At 45.1% G+C, this 23,971-nt stretch overlaps 1 protein-coding gene across 3 annotated transcripts in view; it reads left to right on the top strand.

Annotated features, from left to right (window-relative positions):
* SLC9A8 (solute carrier family 9 member A8) overlaps positions 1-23,971 on the top strand; it is a 59,792-nt gene that overhangs the window by 16,538 nt on the left and 19,283 nt on the right. For 2 of the 3 annotated variants that reach the window (XM_054573612.1, XM_054573611.1), the window contains exons 4-9: positions 2,796-2,854; positions 7,419-7,502; positions 11,584-11,685; positions 12,808-12,842; positions 17,185-17,328; positions 23,288-23,426. In XM_054573612.1, coding sequence (XP_054429587.1) covers positions 2,796-2,854; positions 7,419-7,502; positions 11,584-11,685; positions 12,808-12,842; positions 17,185-17,328; positions 23,288-23,426 — 563 coding nt within the window. Of the gene's footprint in view, positions 1-2,795; positions 2,855-7,418; positions 7,503-11,583; positions 11,686-12,764; positions 12,843-17,184; positions 17,329-23,287; positions 23,427-23,971 lie in introns of all 3 variants that reach the window. The other variant, XM_054573613.1, reaches the window with a different exon arrangement.

Here is a 23,971-nt window from a genome sequence, read left to right as displayed (position 1 = left end):
GAGGTGGTGGGACACACATGGGAGTCGGCAGTCGGCTCAGTGTCGCCTGCTGGCCCTGAGCCGTCTTAGCCTCCCTGAGCCCTCCTACCGGCAGCAGTCTCCTGAGGGTCAGAAGCAGGTTAAAGTGACGTCCTGGGGGAGGAGGCTCAACAAATAATTATGTCGAGGCTCCCGATGTTTTGACTTAATCTAATAGTGTCCATAATGAGGTGTGTGCACAAAGATCCATTGGGAGGCAAAAGAAAATGGTAGAGTTTAAGTTTCTATTTAATTTTAATCTTTTTTTATCCTTTCTATTTCTGTGTCTACTTTAAAGTATATTAATGTAGTAGTACTGTTTTATAATAATAAACATTTGTAACTTGAAGGTGCGTACTCAAATTCTTTTTACTGATGGGAATGTACAAATTGCATGTAGGACATTATTTCCATCTGGCGACCAGTTGTGTGGTATAAATTAATTTCTCCTAGCATTGGACCTCAGTCTCAAAAGGTAAAGGAATAATTTGCCAATTTAATGCTGTGCCATAGTTTAGTCCTAGGACTCCTCAAAAGGATCGCTCAAACAATAATAATGATAGTAGTAATAATGATATTATATTTTACAAAGCTTTCTAGTGCCTCATAAATAATAATAATATAAAAACAAGCTTCTGCAACAGATAATTACTGATTTTCAAATGTTACTGCTTCATATGTAATTGCAAGTGTTAATCATGGTATTAAGGTTTGCTATACATTTACAAGGGGAAAAAGAAAGTTGAGGTTTTAGTAGAGCAAAAATACAAAAAAAACCCACTAGCTTTTAAAGTGAAATCTGAAACCGTGAAAAGAGGTTCAACTTTCCTAGCATTCAGGAATGATTACTCAAGGCAGATTGACTGTAAATGCAAACTGAAACCTTCAAGCGCAGTTTCTTGCCCACCCCCCTGGCAGAGATGTTGAAGTCTGCTGACTAGCAGGGGTGGTGAGGGTGTAGGGATCGCTCTGGTGGAAAGCAGTGCAGCCACTCCCGAGGACAACTCAGAGGTGAAAAAGCTCATGCCATTCATTGTCTCCGGATCCGCCTGAGGGCAACGCTCTTGCACAGGAGGCATGCACCAGCTTGTTCACTGCAGCATGCTGTTAGGAGCGAACAGTTGGAGACAGCCATTTTTGGCTGAATAGTTTTAAAAAATGTGACTTAAAAAAATTAAAATATAATTTGCATATCATAAACTTCAGCATTTCCAAGTGTACAATTCACTGCTTTCTTTGTATAGTCTCAGGGTTGTGCAACCACCACCACCACTAATTCCAGAGCATTTCCATCGCTCCAAAAAGAAACCCTCTACCTGGTAGCTGTCACTCCCCGTCCCCCCCACCCCCCCCATTCCCCTACCTCTGGCAGCTGCTAACCTGCCTCTTGTCTCTAGATTTGCCTCTTCTGGGCAGTTCACGTAAATGGAATCCTACAATCTGTGGCCATTTCTTAATAACAGCTTTACTAAGGTATATTCACGTACCATACAAGTCACCCATGTTAAACGTACAATTCAGTGGTTTCTAGTATAGTCACAGAATTATGCAGCCATCACAATAATCGACTTTAGAACATTTTCATCACCCTAAAAAGAAAGCTATCACCCCCAAAGCCCTACTCCTCATCCTAGGCAACCATTTTTGTCTCTAGAGATTTGCCTATTCTGGACATTTCATATAAATGGATCGTGAAATATGTCTTTTGTGTCTGGCTGCTTTCACATAACATGTCTTTAAGATTCATCCACGGTGCTGCATGAATCAGTGCTTTATTCCTTTTTATTGCTGGATAATATTCCATTGTGTGGATACAACCACATTTTTTAATCCTTTAATCAGTTTGGACATTTGGGTTGTATCCACCTTTGGGCTGTTATAAGTAGTGCTGCTAATGAACATCCACCTGCAAGGTTCTGTAGGAAGGTGTGTTTTCCTTGTCTTGGTGTATGCCTGAGTCTTATGATAATTCAGTTGAACTTTTTGAGAAACCGCCAAACTGTTTTCCCATAGCAATTGCACATTTTACGTTCCCACCAGCAGTGTATGAGGGTTCCAGTTCTCCTCTGTAGCCTTGCCAACACTTGTTTTCCACGTTTTTTTATTATAGTCATCCTAGTGGGTATGAAGAGGTACCTTGTTGTGGTTTTGAATTGCATTTCCCTGATGACTAATGTTGTTAAACATCTTTTCATGTGCTTTTTGGCCATGTCTGTATCTACTTTGGAGAAATGTCTGTTCAGTCTGTGGCATTTTTATGCTTTGCTGTAGGGCTGTTAAAAGAAATGAGGCAGAACTGCACGTAGTAATCTCTGATCTATTATTACACATAGATCAAGACTTAACACTGAGCAAAATAGCAAATAGTAGAAAGATACATTACAGCACCATAAATTTTATATAAATACACACAGATGTGCCTTGGGTGTGTATACACATGCGCGCATACACGCACACACCAGGACCATGTGGTTAAATAGAAATATGTAAGGGGATAGACTGTTTTGGGGTCCTATTTTGTAAACCTTTTTCTTCCCCCCACCCCCAGATTTTTGTAGACTTGATTATAGTATGTTTGCCTGAAATGCAAGTGAGAAACTCATGTAACTCATACAACTGCACATTAATTTTCATTCTTATGTTTTCAGACATAAAACTTGCAGAAATCCCTAAAAGCCATTTAGAGACATAATGATATTCAGCTTCTCTAGAATAATAAACCTGAGTAATCTTCCTTGTACCTTAAATTTATGTTAAACTTATGTTTTCTTTTCTAGGTATTCTCATGGGAGCAGTTATAAAAATTATAGAGTTTAAAAAACTGGCAAATTGGAAGGTAGGTTTGCCCAACTGTTCATATTTTAACATATTTACAATTTTTATTGGTGGTTCTTTATTTTAGTAGAACTGGTGGTTATGGTGGCTTTCTTATCAGTGAAGTTTACTTTATTCCATTAATTTAATATTCTGCTAGATGAGGGTTGATACCTTTACATCTGAGTTTTTTTAAAGCATAATTCTCACACCGTTTCAATCAAGTTAATGTGGGAACACTCAACATATTGCATGTTTTCATAATCTTAGGGAAAGGCTCTAATTAGCATTAACTATTAAACAATGTGTATTGCTCCCAATTCCATTCTCACAGCTAAGAATAATAAAACATGTTTGTCCAGCACTGTAGAGCTTACAGAATGCTCTACAAACTGTAGCTCATGTTGTCTTCATGATACCCACGGTAGGTAGATTGAGGATTATCATCGCCCCATTTTTACAGATGAGGAAAGTACTGCTCAGAGAAGTCGAGCATGTCCAACGTCACAGAACTAGAAAGGGGCTGAGCAGAGTCATGTGTTCAGGCCCTCTGGTCCTGAGTATCCTATATTTTCTCCACCGCACCATGCTGTCCTCCATTTGTGGATGCCCATGCCTTTGTGTTTACACAATGGCCGTTAGAGCGTGAGCATCACCTGGTGATATGAAGACTAATTGAAACTTGAATTTCAACTTAAATTTGAGCATCCATATTAAGCAGAGAGATTACTGAGTGTATTATAAAATTTGTGAATGGAAGTAAGGTCCATTTCAAAATATTAAAGAATTGGTAGGTTAAAATAGATCACTTTTGAGCCCTGCCTCTCAGATTAATTTGCCTGTTAAGCTGTAGAGGGTAAAATTTGTAAAGCAAGCTGTATAATCTGACATAAAACACAATTTGAAACTGTTGTAAATAATATTCAAGAAATATTGTACATATTAAACAAATTCTCAAATGTATATTCAGCAGCTAATGTCACAGAACTCCCCTCGGCTGGGGCTGAGGCCGGGCAGGCGCCCCTGGAACACGTTGTGAATGGTTTGTCTCTGCTGTCCTGCGGCTCCTTGAGTTTAACCGGGGGTCGCCCCAGGTCATGGGGACAGGCTGGAGCCCTCTCCCTTCTCCCAGCACTGTTCTAACCTGATACGCAGAGAATTGCACCTAACACATTATGTTTCATTTGATTTAAAATTAGTTAATCAAAATCGGAATTGATTTTAAAACAAAAATTGTTTGACTTTAAAATATTATTAATCTATATAAAATTCTGGAACTTTCACTTAAAAATATGAACTTCTAGCTTCTCTTGAAAAAGCAGCTCCCTTAACACCAGCCCACATTCTGCCCAGCAGAGATCCGAGGCACTGAGGGGAAGCAGCGCCCCCGGGTAGAAGGAGCCTTCGAACTGGGAACCCCTGCTCTGAGTAGTGGGAGAAGGGGGGGGGTTACCTTTCACTTTTAGTTTTATATGCTTCAGCGTTATTGAATTTAGTTTTCAAGATGTTTCTTTTCAAGTTAGATAGTAATACATTCAATAGCACAGACAAGTGAACCAGAGTTGATGATGAATATAATCAAATGCCTGAAGACCCATCTGGGCAACCAGTGCTTAACCTCAGAAAGGGCACGGTTTCTAGCAGGGGTAGTTGGGGCAGGCTTCCTGGAAGAACAGCTGTTTGTGGAGAGCCGCAGTGGGAAGCGGGACGCTGTTTGGAACCCGGGTGCTGCAGGGAGCACCTGGAGACCAGAAGAGCAAGGAGCTTGGGGTTTCTTTCTCCAACGAGTTCTGTTTCAGACTGACTCGCTGGGCCTGCCTTCTGCCTGTATTGTCATACGCTTAGTATATTTTTTTTAATTGACCAGCTTTTTTATTTGTATACATGTTTGTAGCAGGTTTTTTTCAAAGCATATTGTGGTAAAATATATAAGACATAAAATTGTTCATTTTAGCCATTGTTAAGTGTACAATTCAGTAGCATTAAATACACCCACAGTGTTGGATAATCACCACCATTATCTGTTTCCAGAACTTTTCCATCATCCCAAGTAGAAACTCTATCCACTGAACAACTCCCCATCTCCCCCCCAACTTTTTTTTTAAAGATTTTATTTGTTTCCAGAGAGAGGGGAAAGAAGAGAGGAAGAGAGGGAGAGAAATGTTGATATGCGAGAGAAACATCAGTTGGTTGTCCCTCGCACACTCTCAGCCAGGGACCTGCCCTGGCTGGCACGTGTCCTGATTGGGAATTGAACTGGCAGCCTTTGAGTTTGCAGGCCAGCATGCACTACACTGAGCCACCCCAGCTAGAGCTCTCTCTCCCTACTTTTTATTCTACTTTCTATTTGTTTAGCATTTTCTTTTTATTTTTATAGTAATCTATATGAATTTATGTATTCTAGGTATCTCATGATCTCTAGGTGAAATCATACATTTGGCCTTTTGTGTATGCTCATTTTACGTAGCATGTTGTTTTTAGAGTTCATCCATGTTGTTGCATGTATCAGAATTGCCGTTCTTTTTATGGCTGGATAATATTCCACGTAGGTTTGTACCACACTTTGTGTATCTATTCATTCAGTGATGGACCCTTGGGTTGCTTCTTTGACCCTTTTAGCTGCTGTAAATAATACTGCAATGAACGTTGGTATACTCTATGTACATTTATTTTAAAGGGAACATTGTAATACTGTTTAAAGTGGAAAACCAATATCGTTTTTATAAGAAAACAAAATAAAAACAAAGGAGTACATGTGCCTGCTGTAGCCTCTGAGGCAAGCCTGTTCTCTTTGTCAAAAAGAGAGATCAGCACTTTGGAGAGAGGCTTTACACACCGCAGTGCCAGGCTGGTGTCTGACTTCACTGGGATTGGAAATGGCTCCAAAGGGGCTGACTTTCTCAGTCCGCGGGGTCAGCGGTATGTGGCGCACACTTCTCAAGTGCCCCGGAAAATTATCTCAGACTATTTTGGGGAAAACATTGCCAGAAGGAACCAGGGACCTTTCTGTAACACTCTTCATTGTAAGGTGGTGGGTGCATTTCCTGTGGCTGCTGTGACGAATTGTCACAAATTGGGTGACTTAAAGAACGGAGATTTATTCTCTCATAGTTCTGGAAGCTAGAGTCCGAAACCAAGGTGCTGGCAGGGCCACACCCCCTCTAGGGAGTGAATCCAGGCTCCCAGGGAGAATCCTTCATTGTCTCTTCTAGGTCCTGGAGGTCCTGGGCATTCCTTGGCTGTGTCCTGCCTCGGTTTGTCTTCACACGGCCCTGTGTGTGTGTGCGCGCGCGCGTGCCCACGTGCGTCCTTTTCTATCCCTAATGAGGACACTCATTGGGCTTGGGGTCCAGCCTAGTCCAGTATGATCTCACCTGGATTCTTCCCTTGGTTACATCTGCCAAGACCTGATTTCCAAATGAGGTCACATTCTGAAGTTCCAGGTAGATGTGAACTGGGGCTGGAGGATGCTACGCAGTCCATTGTAGCTCGGCTCTCCTTTTTCCCAGGGAAGGTTTAGTTTCTGAAACTCCAAAAAGATCAGTACAGTGGCTGCACTGCCCAGATCCTGAGAATTGGTTGCCCCACAAACCATGGAGATCAGCCCATTTCTTTTCACATGGTCCCAGTCTGAGTCATGAGCTTGTTGTACAGGCAGTTATTTTAAGACTTAATCAGAAGTCATCATTTACTTCTATTTTGAGCCTTTTTTTAATGCTATTTTAGTCTTTATGGGAACAGCTGCACATTTATAAGAATTAGCTATTCTTTTGAATATGGATTTTGATAAGAAATCATACTGTCAAGATAGTAGCATAGAAATTTTCACAGGAAAAAAAGGCCTGGTTTTGCAGTATTTACATGTATTGCATCTGGTCATTTTAGGTTGGAGGGCCAAAGCATATTTTCCCCCAGTCCACCAGCCATTAGAGTGTTATTTCATCCCTCCAAAGATGGCGCTACCTGGAGGTATCTTTCATGATCGTACTGAACTTTTGAAACAGAAAGCACAGTGAGGGACTGGCTTTAGAGCCATGTCCCAAATCGTGAGGACATCGGATGGGGACTCTTTGATCACAGTCAGATCGAGGAACATGGCAGCGTTGTCCGTGACAGGCAGAGAGAAGGCAGGGCTGTGTTAAACATGTGTAGGGTTTACTCTCCCTCCGAGGGGGCTGTTTCTGGACTTACCGGTGCCTTTACCCTGCAGGAGTCCAGTGTGTGCGCTTGCTTTTGAAAGTGTTCTCTTCGAAATGTTTTCTATATTAAAATTAATTTTCTTTCCTTAGTGAAGGATAAAAAGCATACAACTGTGGGTTTAGAAGCTGTTCATTGTGCCTTTTCTTTTGCTGGTCACCTTTTAAACTCACTTATCCCACATTTTAAAATGTACGTTTTGGTTTTTTTGGGGGGTGGTGCTTTTTATTTTTGTTTTTGTCTGTCCTCCTGCTCAGTGCTTTTATCATGCAGTGTTTTAAATGTGATATGATTCTACTGGGCCAGGCCTAAGAGAAGAGTCACTTTGACTCTTCATTGATGGATTTATTTCTTAATTGCCTCTGAGAGTGCCCATTTTATATTTACAGGAAGAAGAGATGTTTCGTCCAAATATGTTTTTCCTTCTGTTGCTTCCACCTATTATATTTGAGTCAGGATATTCATTACACAAGGTAAGACTGGATGGCTTCCCATGTTGGTAAGGCAAGTTCCTTAAAAGCCAGGACGTTAATTTAGAAGCAGTGTGTCTGTGTGCACATCCTGGGCGGGCATGGGAGAGGCTGGACTGGACCGCCTGCCTGGGGGGCCGGAGCAGACAGGGCCAGTGGGCTGCTTCCAAGGTTGCAGTAGTGTGGCCTGTTAAACTAGTGTTGTCCACAGAAGGGTGCTTTGCCTAGGAATATGGCCAAAGTGACGCGCAGGGCTCACCCTGTGGGGCCCTTCTCCCTCCTTAGGCCCATTCACCCTCCAGTGTCTCCCCTCTCAGTACCCTGCCCTGGGCCTTGACTCCCAGCTGCTGTTCCCCTCCCCCCCCAGTCTCCCCGCTCCTCCCCAGCCCCGCTGCTCCGCACAGGATGGAGTCCCATCCTTCTGCCTCGTCTTCCAGCTCCTTCTGCCATGTTCACCCAGTCCCACCGTGGTTCCGCCGGTCGCAGCCCCCCAGCTACAGCCTGAAGAGTGGCATCGCGGTCCCCTGCTCAGTTCCCTGCTTTGCCTTGTCCTTTCTGGCCTCTGGCCTCCAATTTCAGGTGGACTCTTTCTGCCTGGGCGGGAGCTCTTCACTTTTAAGCCAGTTTTGTGTATAGGACTGGGTTGTTTTTTTTTTTTTTTTCCTACGAGTTTTCTTTAAATACAAATGTATTTAAGTTTTAATATAGGTGATTCAACTTAAAATGTTAGTAATACAAAAGTTATTTTGTAACTGTGATTAAAAAAATTATGAGGGTCGCAAGGACTGAGGTTTGGCCTACTCTTGGGAGAGAGGAAGGAACCTGGACTTTGGAGCCAGAGACCTAGATCTAATCATGTGCTGCCCCCTATGGATTCCATTTGGGAACCATAGAAATTTTTAAAAAAACAACAAAAAACCCCACCAAAACCCTACCTCTCAGGTTGCTTTGAAACTTACACTAGATTAAAAAATGTGTGCAAAACACCACCCACCATATTAAATAAATCATAGTGCTTCTTGTTAATAATAACATCTATTATTACTAATATTTATATTTCTAGTAGTATTATGAACAATAACATAATAAACTTGGAAGTGAAATTTGTCAAGAGTTTTTGTTAAAACATACAAATTAATTTTTAATTTTTCACCTGGGTACCAAAGCAAAAATATTCTAAGATATTCAGTCCAGATTTATTTTAAAGTTGTTATTTTATTGTACATTTATCCACAGAAAATGTGAAAAGAAAGTTTAATGTAAAAAAAAAATTCCCAAGTCTTATAAACCATTACTGACATCAGGTAATTGTTAGAAAGAAAACAAACAAAAAGGAATTTAAAGTCAATGTCTTTTACTCTTTCATTTTGTAAATAATTCTTAAAAGAACTATCAGCAGATTATGAAAATATTTTATTTTATTTATTTTTTATTCCTTAAAGAACAATCTTAGGGGAAATGAAAGCCGTGATTATTATTATTATTTTTTTTTTAGATATGGGAAAAGGAAAGAGAAAGAGGAAGAGAAATATCAATGTGTGGTTGCCTCTTGGCCACCCCCTACTGGGGACCTGGCCTGCAACCCAGGCATGTGCCCTGACTGGGACTCAAACCAGTGACCCCTTGGTTTACAGGCCAGCGCTCAATCCACTGAGCCACACCTGCCAGGGCAGATTATGAAAATATTTTAAAACAATGTTGAGGAAATGGATTGGATTTTGACTTAAAAACACTTTGATTATTATGTTATAGCATGGAAAGTTTTATTTTCAAATTTTTTGGGAGGGGGAATAATCTTGTTCAAAATTTGAGGAAAATAATAGTTTCTTTAAAAACCATTTCTTTGCCTTGAGTGGTGGGTCTCCAGTGGGTTGGGCATTCTCCCACAAACCGAAAGGTCAGCAGTTTGATTCCTGGTCCGGGCACATGCCTGGGCTTTGGTCCAGGTCCCTGGCTGGGGGAGTATGGGAGGCAACTGACTGAGGTCTCACACACACTGATGTTTCTCTCCCTCTCTTTCTCCCTCCCTTACCCTCTCTCTAAAATATAAATATATAAAATCTTAAGAAAAAGTAAGAATAAAATAAAAATCATGTCTTTGAAGATGGCTTTCCCACATAAAAATGTGACAATGTATGTAAAAGGGACTAATGTGACTTGGAAATGCGAATTCAGAGATTCTGTCCACTTCTTTGCTTCCCCCATAGAAGATAGGAAGTCAACTTTGAATGTTTTATTTTAATATTGCTGTACTTGCTAATGTAAATTTGGGCTTGGAATAAATTCAGCAAGGCTAGTCTAAGTCGTTATGCATTAGGTAGCCAGGTATTGGCTTTTTAAATTATTAATATCATACAAAGAAAAGGACATTAATTATGTCAGAAACAGATAAATTCACTTTGTTTAGCAAAGAGAAGTTCTTACAGTATGATAACATGTATTTGGGTAAATTTTCAATGTCCAGATTAACATTAACCAATTACATATATTTTATCAGAATTAGCTCCCTATAAACAGACCAAGACTTATTACTTTAATCTATTTTAAAATACTAACAAAATAAAGCAGCTTTTTGCAGAGAAAAACTCATAGATGAAGGCCTTTTGTTTAGGAGAATCCAAATCATTGCATTCGCCTTGAGTTATTTTGAAGTTCTTTGTGCGCTCAGGATTGATGTGCCAAAGAAAGAAATTGAGTGTCGGATTATGGGCAGCGAAACCCAACTGCAGTGACTGAAGCAGAGGAACTTCCTGGAGGACATAGGGTCCGCGGGCTGTCAGGGCTGAGCTGCGGACACCCTTCTGCAGGGAGCTTTAGCATGTCAGTTCCTGTCGTCTGCGGCCTGGCAGTTCCTGAGTGAAAAGACGGGGTCCCTGGTCCACGCTCACCATCAAGGGCTCGTCACTGTTTCCGGGGGCCGCTCCTAAGTGGGCCCACGGGGTTCAGTAAACATCTGATTTCCTTAATTTTATGGAAATTTGAAAGATGTTCTGCTACTTGGACTCAAATATTTTCTCTTATATGCCATAGAGTATAGATGGAAATATATTTTATCTGTTATAATTATATTTGACGATGGTACTGATAGAGTGAAATAAAATTGTTTAAAAGACCTGGACAGGAAAGAGGAGTTTCTGATAGTATAATCTACTATTTTGACATTCTTTGCAATAATGCGCCTTTTCTTAATGGAATGAAAAGTTATAATTGTATAAATGTTGGACTTTGATCAAACATGAAACACAACTCATTCCTTTGGTACCTATTCATTGGGCATCTTGCATCTGACAAGCATTATGTCAGTGATGTTGTACAACAGCAGATGTGGTTATTACCCCCCTTGAGCCTGCAGCCTAGTGGCAAAGACAGACATCAAATAGTTACATAAGTCGATGTAAATATTCAGCCATATCAATGTTACCAGGAGAGAGTCATTGCGCACTGAGAGCACAGAACAGGACCCGGCTTTGCTGAGGGATCAGAGAAGGCTTCCCTCAGGAAGAGTGAAAATGTCCTGAGATCTCAGGATGATGAAGGCTCCCCCAGGAAAGAGGAAGGAGGGGTGGTCCGAGTCCAGGGAGCGCAGCCTGTTTGAAGAATAGAAAGCCACCAGCCTGACGGGCACCCAGAGAACAAAGGGGGAGGTTAGGGGCCTTCCCAGGGGTCGAGCCATTCAGGCTTTGGTTGGGCTTTAGCTGCATTTTGAGTGGATGTGGGGTGGGGTGGGGTCAGAGTGAAGGCAGCGCAATCAGATTTGTCTTTTGCAAAGATCATTCTGGAAGCCCTTGGAGGGTGGAGGAGGGCAGGGAGTCAAGAATGGTTGAGACTTGTTAGAAGCTCTTGCAGTCGTCCTGGGGGGAGGTGACAGCGCCTTGGGTGAGGGCGGTGGAGGGGAGGATGGAGGGAAGCAGGGGGTGGGCATGGAGGCATGAGGGTGACCGTGGAGTCAGCTTGCCGAAGGGGGTGGGTGATAGCGCCCTTCCCAGAGAATCGAGCGTGTGGGAGGGCCAGGTGTGGGGGCTCTGCCTTCAGCGACTGGACCGGCTTTTCTAAATGTTCCTCTCATTTCTGCTCTTTCACACAGGGTAACTTCTTTCAAAACATTGGGTCCATCATCTTGTTTTCTGTTTTTGGTACAGCAATTTCCGCCTTTGTAGTAGGCGGAGGAATTTATTTTCTGGGCCAGGTAAGAAAACCACCTTTGAAAAACTCTGACAATCGTTCACTCTTAGAGCCGTGCGGGGAGGTAGGGAGGGGACACCCCCTGGGGCCTGGGTTTCACATTCAAGGTCAGTGCTGCCCTGGAAGGAAACCCAGACTCAGGAGGCACAGAGAAGGCCTGCTGAAGTTGTCTCTCAGTGTGCCCGGAGAGCTTTCCTGTCTGGAATTGAGTGACTGTTTTCCATAATCCTCAAAAGTACAATATTTATTTGCTCTTGCAAACCAATATTGTCTTAAGTCAAAATACCTAAAAATAAAGCAGAATATATATCCTCAAGATCTTCAGGTTATAATAATATCACTTGTGTTAAGTATGCTGAATCAGGGTTAAATGCTCTTTTTCAAATTAAAATTTGCATTTTAAAAATCAAAGATGATTCTGAATGCCTTCACTCAATTCTATTTCATCCATCCATAGGTTTATATACTCCAGATTTTCCACCATTGCTAAACCAGTTGCCAGGGTCATCAATTGAGTGTTCTGTACTTGGGGTTGAAACTATTTGAAGTCATTTAAGTCAGCTGCCCCCCCAGGAAGGTAGTGTTTGTGGTTTTGCATTATGCACATCTATGCATGTCAGTTCTTTTGCTTTTTGGTCAGCTGAGGGAAGTCTGCCTGCCCCAGTTCTGTTAAGTCAGTTTGAGGTTCGGGCAGCTGGGGGGCGGGCAGATTTATCCGGCGTGTGTCAGATGGGCGTCTTTTGGCGGCCGTAGGCCCTAAAGCCCATTCCATCTGACTTGCGCCTTCACTGCTGCCTCAGTGGTGCCAGGATAAATCCGTCCATCCTGCGGCCTTCTTCATTGTCCGGTTTCTAGTACCAAATGGGAATAAACTTTCGAAAAGAAAGCTATAGTTAATTCAGCTTGAAAAATGTAGCGTTCTTTTCCATACCTCTGTTATATCATGATCAAATGCATGTTTAAACTAAAACTTTGAGGAGTTTTAAAATTTTTTTCAAGTGGTTTGAGGACAGAAGATGAATGTCCTTATCAGTTTGTGATAAAGCACTAACGGACATTTTAATCTTCTTGGCTGTTCTCCAGGGGGTTTTTTTGTGTCTGTGTGTTTGTGTGTTTTATTTTACAGGCTGATGTAATCTCTAAACTCAACATGACAGACAGGTAAATCTTTCACTCTGTAACACCCATGCTTTTGAGACTGGGGACATTTTGAGACATTAATTCCTGGGTGTGGTACCTCTCTATTCTTTCTCTCTTTTTGTTTTGCTGATGGTTTCTCTGTAGAGTCTATTCTGAATTAATGCGGGTCTCTGAAATGAATCAGAACTGGATTGAGGACATTTTGCAGATCTCTAGTCAGAGTGCTGCTGGCTGAAAGGATTACTGCAGTTTAAGCTTTGGTGGGGGTAACTCGTGAGTCAACTGTACCCTGCCCTCCCCGCCACTGCCCCCCCCACAACACCACCACACGCTGCACCAGTGATTTATTATTAAGAATCCTCTTCAACTGGTTTCTAAATCCCTTTCAATGGCCACAATGAAAAGCTGTCTTGATGGGTTAGGGATGGAGGGGAGAGTGAGGTGCGAATCTTTATCCTAGGATTTCCACCAAGTCTGGGGTGAGGGTGCGGTGGGGGAAGCAGGCAGGGCCAAGGGCTCTCCCGCGGATGCCCTCCTCCTCCTGACGCTACTCCGGTGAGCTCTCCGCTGCTGCCCAGGAGCCCGGGCCAGGAATTTTCGTCACTGGCTTAGCGAGAAGCGGCCTAGGCAGCTAGCTGTCTCTCAGAAGGTACCAGATCTGGTGCCGAAAAAGTGCACAAGCAGAGTTCAGCCTGGTTTCCTTTCTCTGAAGAGGCCAGCGAGGATGCAGCCCCGCTCTCTGTGATCCTGGGTCCACCGTCAGCACTTGGTTCTGCCGCATGGCTCAGCCCCGGGTCCCTCCCATCCAGCCTGCCAGAGCTTTCAGCCTTTGGCAGCTGCTTGGGGCCTAGAACCTTGGAGCCCTTTTCATGGGAAATGTGCCTCTGATAACATTAAGTCCAATCTCATTTTTCTCTCAGGGGCATAAATTTTAGAGCTTTGGTTGTAAGATAGTTTTGATATGTAAACGAGTAGCAAAAGTCACATTCCTGTTCTGTAGGGAGCTGGAAATAAACCAGAACTGATGTTTCGCATTTTGTAGGCAGTTTACCAGTGAAAAGAAATGCCCCAAACCCAGTCCAAGTACAGGAAGATGTCACAGCCTTCAGTCCTTCAACCTGTTTGGGGGCAACTGTACAGAGATACAGAATATGCCCAGCAAATTCTAGTAAAATTGAACTGAACCGGTGGTTGGGGTGTGGGGGGGGAGGAGTAAGAATCGCTCCTGGGGCAAGCAGAGTAACAGCCAGGCAGAGTTTCCTCCTCCGCACAGGTGCCGTGTCCTGTTGGGAAGTGACTGTCCGCAGGTGGGGTGTGTTCTGGGAAAATGAGCCAGTGGTGGCAACCAGCGCAGCTGCAGGGCCTGCCATGGGCGGAGGGGAGCGGGCCAGGTGCACGTGAGGGGACCGTGCACCGGAGAGCGCGCCCTGTCTGATGGCGCGGCCGCTCCTCAGCTTCACCTAGTAGTTGCCGGTAGGCGCCCAGAATTACTAGGTATTTTTTAAAACTTTTTTCTCAAAAGAGGGCAGGTTTTTAGATTTTAATAGGGAATTTCCTGGTTTTTAAATGTTGAAAATTTACTCAGTTTTTCAAAACACCATGCAGGTGAAAGGTGGGGCTCACAGACATCTGCACTAGAGAAGACATTTTTAAAAAAAGAAGAAAAGAAACCAAAACTCTGTTGCATTTTATTTTAGTGATATTTCTGCTGGAGAAGTACTTTACTCCTAGATACACCCTGAATTATTTCACCATCCTAGACTGTTCCCTTTTTGTTTTCTTTTTTGTCATTTTTATCTCATCTGAAGACATGCCGATTGAGTCTAGAGAGAGAGGAGGGGAGGCGGGAGGGAGAGAGAGAGAAACAGCAGTCAGTTGCCTTCCACACAAGCCCCAGTCTGACCCCGCACCCTAGGCCTGTGCCCCAGCCGGAAGCTGAACCCACGACCTGGTGGTCTGCGGGGCGACCCCCCACCCACCTGAGCCATGCTGACCAGGGCTCTGTTTGTTTTCCTGATGTTGCTGTTCTTTAAGGTGATGGAATCAAGAAAACCCATTTTAAGTTGATAGTCTAGCTTCTGACCTTTTAAAAAACTGGGACATGAAGGTGTGAAGTGGAGCAACTGAAGGCAAGTCATGTGACCCTTTAGTTTAAGGCCTGTTAATGATGTGGGCAGTTCCTACTTCAGACTTTCCATAATTGCTGTCAGAAGTGCTGTAGCCCAGCTTAGATCCCCAGCCAAAGCTAACTGAGCTGTATAACTTACGCGAAGCATTTTCCCCCAACCCTTTACTATGAAAATCTGAAACACGGCAAAGGCGGCCATTGTGCAGTGGACACCCACCCGCATGTCTATAATTACCATTTTGCAGCATGAGGGCCTCACAGCCAGCTGCCGACCAAACGGGGTCCCCCAGGTTGGCAGTCATTTGTTACCTGTCCCTGCCTCCCTCTCTGCCACTGCCTGCCTTCCACAGATCTCTCGGGGCTGTGCTCAGGACCAGTCCTGGGACCATACCCGCGACTGAAACATTGTGCCCACACCCCTGGCAGTCACAAGGAAGGCTAGAGGCAGGTAAAGTCACAGCTCATAGTACGCGTGACAACTTCTGTGAGGATAGGGAGAGTGGGAACTGGGGTCTGAGCTGAGACTGTCTTTCGGGTCCGGGCCTCAGCTCGGGAGCCGGAGCCCCTCCTTGAGGTGAGCAGGCTCTGCTGCAAGAACCCACAGGAATCGGAGCTCGCAGAGAGCCGTGCTGGGCATCTGAGGCCAGGTTACTGGTTTCCGAAGAGGGGTGCACCTGGTTACTGGCGCCCCTCCACGCCAGCACCCCGCTCCCTGAGCCCGGAGCCCCGTGGCCACCGAGGGCAGGGCTGCTGGCGCTGGCAGAGGGGACAGAGCACACTCCGTCCCCAGGCCGAGTGGCTCCCTCTTCCCCCCAAGACTGCGAGCTGGCGAGGGTGGGAGGCAGAGGTAGACAGCCTCCCTCCAGGGCTCGTGTTTGGCCTCGTGTCGTAGAAAGGGGCAGATGGAACCGTTCTGCCGACGTAGGAAGGAAGGCAGCGCCGGGCATAGCGGTTTGAGGGAATGGGAGGCTTGCAGGGACACTGAGGGAGGAAAAGACGCCGGCTGAGAGGACAAATCACCCAGCTCCTCAGGCGGCCCACCCGGCCCGTGGGGCGATGTGGCCCTGCTTTCCTCGCCTGCCTCTGCCGTCTCCTGCCCTCGCCCTCACTGCGTAGCTGCCACGCTCCCTTTTTGATTCTCCGGCGGCCAAGCTGACTCCCACGAGATCTCGGCCTGGCCACCTGCATCTTGTTCGGGTCCTTGTTCAGATAAGTGCCGTGTCTTCGGAGAGGCCTTTCCCGACCGCCCACTCTGTCTGTGCACCCGCCCCCCCCCTCAGGCTCACTCTGTCCCTAGCGCCCGGGTTTCCTGTGTAGAACACGTCGTTTTCTGAACTGGATTCAGCCACTGGCTGTCCCCATATCCAGTGTCGTGGTTAGGGGCACTGACTCTGAGCCTGAGGCCTGTGTTTGAACCCTGGCTCTGCCCCTTGTTAGCTGTCCAACCTTGGGCAAGTTCCTTAATGTCATTGCCCCTCAGCTTTCTCCTGTGTAATTGGGGCGATAACAGTACATCTCGTACGGTTGCTGGGTGGATTATTGAGCTACTATATGGAAAGTGCTTCGTGCAGTGCCTGGGACATGGTAATGCACATAAACGTGTGCTGTTCTTATTGGCCTCAGTGCCTGAAACACGTCAGGCCATTAAGACATACTTGTCGGAGGTAATGAGACCTTCGGGGGCACAATCGATGAGAGCCTCTGGCCTGGCAGGAGGCAGCCCTGGCGCGGGAGCCTGCCAGCCAAGCCACCCTCCCCTGAGGCACGCTAGCGTTGCTGCTCTTGGCATTTTTTTAGATGTTACAAATAGGAACGGAGGCTGGGGTTCGTCACGGATGGTGGTGAGGGGCAAAGCAGAATTCAGACCCAGCAGCCCATGGGTCATTTTGGGGAGGCTCCTGAGCCATCATGGTTCCAACTGCTCTGACCAAAAAGCCTGGGAAGTCTAATGCATATAAGCCAAAGTCTTCACCCATCACTGGTCAACAGAGTCTTCACACGTATAGTGGGAAACCAGGCCGTTCCTCACAACTCTTTTTGGAGTGGGCTCTTCACTGCTCCACCCACAACGTCAGTTTGCCTATATCATAAGAAGAAAACAATACTTCTGTTATTTCTTCAGCTACAGTGGGTGTATTATTATGTCGTATCAAACACAGTCCCTGGCTTTAATGCTTTGATATGTGGGCCAAGTGAGAAGCATTACAGAATTTCCCCTTCCTGTTCCCTTCACAGTTTTGCATTTGGCTCCCTAATTTCTGCTGTTGATCCAGTGGCTACTATTGCTATTTTCAACGCACTTCATGTGGACCCAGTGCTCAACATGCTGGTTTTTGGAGAGAGTATTCTCAACGACGCAGTCTCCATTGTTTTGACCAAGTAAGTGTGCTGCCTGCAAGGGACAAAACTAAGGGTCCTTGGAACAAAAGGACGGGTGTTTCCATGCAGCTTTTGGTGCAGCTGCTTGTCCTCTGGGCAGTCGGTCCCCCCGCCTCTCTGTCTTTCTGTCTGACAAGCCTTGACGTGCCCCAAGAATACTGTCAAGGTCCGGGGTGATCCGCCTTTTTTGACCTGCCTGTTAGCAGTAGTTTCGAGTGCAGCTTCTCATCGGCATCGCTGGGGGTGCTTATTAAATGTGGTGTTCCCGTGCCCCTCCCTCAGGGCGTCTGTGCCAGTGACTGGTCTAGGGTGAGTCCTGGGAACTTCGGTTTTTAATAATTTCCCCAGGCGATGATGGAGCGGCCTGTTGACGGATCAGTGTGTGGACTGTGCTGGCTGCAGGCAACAGTAAACAGGCCTCGCTGCCCCGCTTGGGAGCTGGGTCAGGCCGCCTTCCTTTTCGCAGCTGTAAAGGAAGGTAGCGATGGTTACAGGCTCCCTCCTTAAGGTGCCATTGGGTGAAAGCCACTTTGGAAGCCGCAGATCTTTTTTAATTGTTCATTGGTATGACTGCCCTTGTTGATAACATCTGAGAAATTAAAGGTGAATCACAAGGTGGCATTGGGAAAAGGAAAGGAATTCAAGATAATATCAAATGTGTTCATCCCTGAACTCTGCATTTTGTGATGTTCATTAGCTTATGCGGGCAAGAGAGCCAAACAGTTTTGCCAAAAAACAGAAAAGGTGCAACGATCAAAGCAGTTGGAGAAAAGAGTGTGTGATTTGATGAGCCAAGAGATTTTTAGGAGTCAGTCAGTGTCCTGTTGGAGAGTAGAATTTCCGTGATCTGAATTCTGACTTGTTTCCTTTGTCTCCAGCTTCCTTGCTAAGCATAACATTCTGCGGTAATTAGCATTTTCTTAAAAGCTTTATCATAGATGACATTCAGAATTCTTACACTGGACTAAAAGGATGTTTTACGGAGGAAAGATCCCAGATTTTGGAGTCAGGCAGCGAGTCCTGGTGATGCTGTTCCCTGGGAGAGACCCCAGGCAGGGCCCCGCCCCCCAAAGTTGTTCCTCCGTTTTTGCCTCTAGCAAGAGAAGAATTCAAGTGAAAGGTAACACCGAGTAGTGGAAACGAGATTGCAGTTTATTTATGAAACCCCTACTAGAGCAAAGCTGCAAGCAGGCACCAGGCTAGTCTGCACGCACCAGGCATGGAGGAAATAAAGTTGCTAGTAAGTTTGTTAGTAAGTTTGTTTCATACACTTGAGCTTGAGGCTACAAGCAGACCTCCAGCTGATCTGAGTGCAAAGACTATTGGGGTTCAGTGGTTATACATCTTAGTCAGTTTCTAGGTTCCTCCTCCTTCTTCCCCTTCTAAACCTTGGGAATAAAGTACAGCTACAAAGGTTTTCTTTCTGTTAGTAAAGGCTCTCTGTCTTAGTCAGTGAAATTGTTCCGGAGGCTCTGTTTCCCAGCACGGAGTCCCAAGGACTCCCCTCCTGCGCCATCCCTGCTGTGGTGTTGGAAGGCCGGGCAGCCCTATCGGACCAGGCTCGGGACCAGGCTCGGGACTGCCGAGTCAGTTTCCCTGCTCCTGCCTGCCCTACCTGACAACACCTCGCGCAGCCGCGCGATCCTGGGCCGGCCCCTTCTCCTCTCTGGGCCGCGGCTTCTCCGTCGGTGGCTGTGGGGCAGCTGTGAGGGCGGTAGCCCCTCCACCTAGGACAGGGTCTGCGGATTGAGTGAAGTGCAGTGCCATGTGGAAGGCATCCGTGACCCTTTCCTCTCCCCGCCCGCCCCCGCCACTGCTTCACTCTTTGCTCTGTTTGCACTCTACTTTTGTAGGAGGAACTTGCCAAAGGGTGCCTATTGTAAGAGGTGCTCAGCAAACCTAAACAAAACAAACTTTGAAATATTTTTGTTATTCTGGAAGTAATACATATATTATTCCTATGAAATTTAGAATACACGCAAGCAGAAATAAAGAAAGAAAGATTACATGCATTGTTACCCAGACATAATTACAGTTAACAATTTGGTAGAAGTGTACATATATTTTATTTAGATGAGGTTACATCCCCCATACTGTATTGTAGCTTTTCCATTGAACAGAGGTGATAAAATAATCTATAACATCATTTTACCCTGTTATTGGTTGTTTCACATTTCTCTTGATAAAAATTTCTGTAGCTTTATTAGGAAATTCTCACACATGATACTATAAGACCTTTAAGAATTGGTTGCCTATATTTTTTCTTAAGATCTAGTCTGAAAGCTTCTTAGCTTTCCGGTTTTGACTTCGATCTCATCCTGGCTGCATATATTGAACATTTGTGATAAGGAATTTTGCCCAAATTGGAGGTGACATCATGAGTTTTTTTTATACATGAGGAGCTAAACTCAATTGCTTTGTCTCTTAATTTATTTTGTTTTTAAAAATTAGAAGTAGGACCTTTTCTGAGCTTTTCTAGGTCTCTTTGCCACAAAAAGGCCAAAGATTAGGAGATGTTTTCTTTTTAAAATGAGAAACGATGGAGTCATTCATTATAACCAGCCAAAGGTGCTTCCTGCAAAAGTGCTTTTGAAGGCCAAGATCACCTATGAACGACAGTTCCCCAGACTGGATCTGTGGACCACATGCCTGTATAGTTCCCACCACTACTGGGACACAGGCCGGGGTGGGAGTCACCGCCCTAAGCCGCGTCCGGCCTCCCTGACTCTCCAGACACGCTGTCGGCTGGCCGTCCACCATCAGCATTTGGTGAGAGCCCTCTATGGTCCAGACGTGGTTCAGAGACCGGGTGGACTTGACAGACCCAATCCAAGGTGAGAGAAAGATGCCCACAGAGAGCGAGCTCCGTGGAGCAGGCAGGAGACAGTCTCTGTGAAGGATTCGCCCGAGGCTCCCGGGCGAGCTGCCTGTGCGTCTGCAGGCGTTTTCAGGTAGAGAAGGGAGATCGGGGGACAAGAGGCGTGGGACGCCTGCCCTTTTTCTTGCATTGCAGGAGGGAGCTGTTGTCAGCTTTCCTTGGTTATAAGGTAGAATCACGTCTTGTTTTTACTTCATAAATGATCATTTTTGAAGTGACTTGGCACATTTTTCTTTGCAACTCAATATAAGAATGAATTAGCCCTTTTTTTTAATGTTTTCACTTTCATAAGTGCCAGAAAGCTCAGTATCTTCTGTTTCTTCATTAACTTTAATTAAATTATTTTTAGCTTCGATTTGTTGCTATGACAATTTATTCTTAAAATAACTACTGTAGAGGAAACCTTTGTTCTCTCCAGCTTCAGCGTAAGCTCATGAAATGGATCCTGGAGCATCATTGTCTTATATTCATAAGGTGTGAGAAACATGACCTGGAAAAAATAAAATGTAGAAAATCACCAGGCCAGAAAGAGTCCAGATTCTGCTTTCATTTATATTGAGTTCAGAAACCATTGGCCTAAGCCTTCTCTGCCTAAGAAGCAAGCAGTGGCACTAACCAGTATACCAGCAGAGGGAGCCGTCAGGGCTGGGCGAGACACTGTGCTTGTGGTCCCCAGGTTACCGGGGAACTCTGGGTGATCTTAGCCTTCATAAGCACTTTCCCTGTAAGAGCCTTGTTGGATCCCAGCATTCCCCAAGGTGGGATGTTAGCCTGTGATCTACTCGGAAAGAAAGGGAGTTGGGGAGAGGGTGTGTTGAAGTGAGTTTGGAGAACACTTGGGTGAAAAAAGATCTTTTCCTTGCAGGACTTTGTAGAACCTTGTGTTACGTTGTACAGTGAAGCCCCATGAAAGACTTCCTAAGGTTGTTTGGTCAAGCTACTCCTTTTTCAGAGATTATCTGGCTTTATAATTATACCAATTAATGTAATGCTAAGTAATGAAACCGAATATGACCACTGACGATTCTTTGCTTTGTTTACTGATTCAGCAAAAGTTTATTGGGTGTCTTCTGGGTGTTACGCTCTGTCGTAGGCCCTGGACATATGGCAGTTGAACAGGATTGGTCCCCACGGACTGATCGATTAGTTTTCCACTGCTGTGGAGGAAGCAGGCAGGAGGAGAGGCTGTGAAGTAGTCTGTGCGAAGGTCTCAGGGCTCAGGGCTGGTGTCCCGGAGGAAGTTAACACTGACCGTGGGTCCTGAAAGACAAACTGGCAAGTTAGTGGGGGCCAGAGAGGAGTGAAAGGTGACTACAAGGAGGTGCCAGTGACCGCAGGGCCTACCCTGAATGAGGCGGAGACGGGATCAAGAATTGGGGCAGGGAGAGGAGTCAGGTTGAAACAACACAGGGACTTGTGCCCAGGAATGGGAAATACTGGCTGGCCAGGAAGTGCAGCTAAGACCAGGTGACTAGAAGGAACTCAAAAATGTCACCACCCTTCCACTCCCTACTCAAAAACACAGAAGTAGCTGATGTTATCTCCCTCCTAACTGCCTGCTTAAACTACTGACCCGCATGCGCAGTTGACCAAGGTTTGACTGAGGCGCAACATTCTGAGGGGTCCGCCATCTTGCCCCCACAGCGCAGGCGTGAATGCAGTTAACAGGCAGTGCAGCAGGGGAAAGAAGTCACCCAACCCTGAAATGGAAAATTGTGCAAGCCCACCTTTTTTGAGCAAGCCCACTTTGTCCCCAGCTTATAAAAGCAGCCGAGCAACGCCAGTCTTCAGCCAGTTGAGGGGACCGTCCTTTCCCCTGTGCTGCCTCCTTGTGCTTGAGAGAACTTAATAAAATCTGTCTGGAAGTTTCTCTGAGGTTTCCTCTCAATTACTATTTTGGGGAACCCAAGAATCCCAATGATAACAAAGTTGTGCTAAGACTAGGCTTCCTCCTGGAAAGCAGCAGAAACACTGTTGATGGGTCTTGAACAGGCCAATAACCTGGCCAGATGTGCGTTTAATTTGTGAGGATCATTCAGGCCACTGAATGGAGAACGGGTTGATCCCTGGGAAGACAGGGAGGTCTTTAGAGACCAGTGAGGCATAAACCCAGGGGCAGCATAGTAGGGCAGGAGGGGAGAGAAGTGCATGGATTGAAGAGATGGTCTGAAGGCAGAATGAGACTGCAAGAGGAGGATATTTAGTGAGAATAACTCCATTTTAATGGTATAATGGTTTTCCCTTTGGGGATAAAACCAATAATTGAATTTAATGGCTTCTGACAGTTTTACTTTGTTCTGTTAATGTCAAAAGAAAGTTCTTTCAATTCTTCCTCTTAATGCCTCCTAAATCCACCCTCTCTGGCTGTACCCAATGGCGGTTCTCGTTTATGTGGCTCCATTCTAACCTGACTTTACGCCATCGCCTCAATTTCAGGTTTTACCACAGGACCCCCCGCCCCCCATGCTGGAAGCGCTCCCAGGGCCCTCAGGGTGGGGTAGCAGCTCTTCAGCCTGGCTCATCAAAACCTTTCGCAGGCCCTGAGCTGCCCGCTGCTCTGGCCTTACCTCTTGCCTCTGTCTTCCCCACTGCGTGCCCTGCCCCCAATTCTGTTTCTGTGTTTTGTCCATTCCAAGCTTTGTAACTGAACGTTCCCAGAATGTGCTTGCGTTCTCGGGCTCTCTGCCTCTTTACATGCTGTTCCCTCTGCCCAGGTGCTTTTCCCTCATTGTTTTTTAGCCTAAATCTAAACCCAGCTTATATGTCATGAAGAACCCCCTTGAGTTGGATGCCCACTTTGTGTTCCCGTAGTCCTTTACCCTCACCCCAGATGATCATGAGTTCCCATTGCATTAAACTGGGGGAGCTCCTCAAGGGCAGGGACCTGGCCCTCGGCTCGGAACCCCTGGAAACTGACACAGTGCCTGGAACAAAGCAGGCGAACAAACACATGTGACTCACTGAATGATGGAACGAATGAATGAGAGCAGAATCAAGAAAAAAACTTGGAGTTTGAAAATAATGTCTCATAGCTTAGTCTGTAACATTTTAACTTCTTTCTGTTTTTCTTTTATTTCCTAGCACAGCTGAAGGTTTAACAAGAAAAAATATGTCAGATGTCAGTGGGTGGCAAACATTTTTACAAGCCCTCGGCTACTTCCTCAAAATGTTCTTTGGCTCCGCAGCGCTCGGCACTCTCACTGGCTTGATCTCTGCCTTAATATCCTTTTAATATGATGGCCCTGCAAGGACGAGGAGATTATTCTTAATTACCTCCCTCTCCAGCCATTTTCTCCGGTTCCTTAAGGGAACCAGCTCCAGTCTGAGGTTGTGTGTGATGGAGGATTTTTATCCTTAGCTTTGGTTTGAGGAGCACTTTAATTAAATGCAAAGATTTTTAAATATAACATGTGAAATTTAGGATGTCACTTTTTAAAGCTTAAAAAACACGTATACTGTTGGACATCAGATCTGATTTGGGAGGATCTTGGTTCCTACAGTATGAAAACCGCATTCAGATGATTTTCATTTTCTGCTGTCTCACTTTTCACATTCAAAAAATTGGAAATTAATTTCATTTGAAAATATCAAATTGAGAAAATCTGGAAGTGTTTATCTGGAGGGACCAGAATAGAGACTTTGAAAGTGAGCTCATCTAAGTTATTTGCACTGATTTTCTTGCTGAACAACCCATAAGCTTTTCCAGCCAGAGAAGGAGAAAGGCCTGTGAAGGCCAATGACACTTTTATTGCCGTAGAAAACTCA

This window comes from Pteronotus mesoamericanus, unplaced genomic scaffold (assembly GCF_021234165.1).
Source record: "Pteronotus mesoamericanus isolate MK-2021 breed Mesoamerican mustached bat unplaced genomic scaffold, CSHL_Meso_final contig_25, whole genome shotgun sequence".
NCBI classification, from domain to species: domain Eukaryota; kingdom Metazoa; phylum Chordata; class Mammalia; order Chiroptera; family Mormoopidae; genus Pteronotus; species Pteronotus mesoamericanus.
Note: the sequence above shows the minus strand (reverse complement) of the source record. Positions and strands in the feature narration are given on the sequence as shown.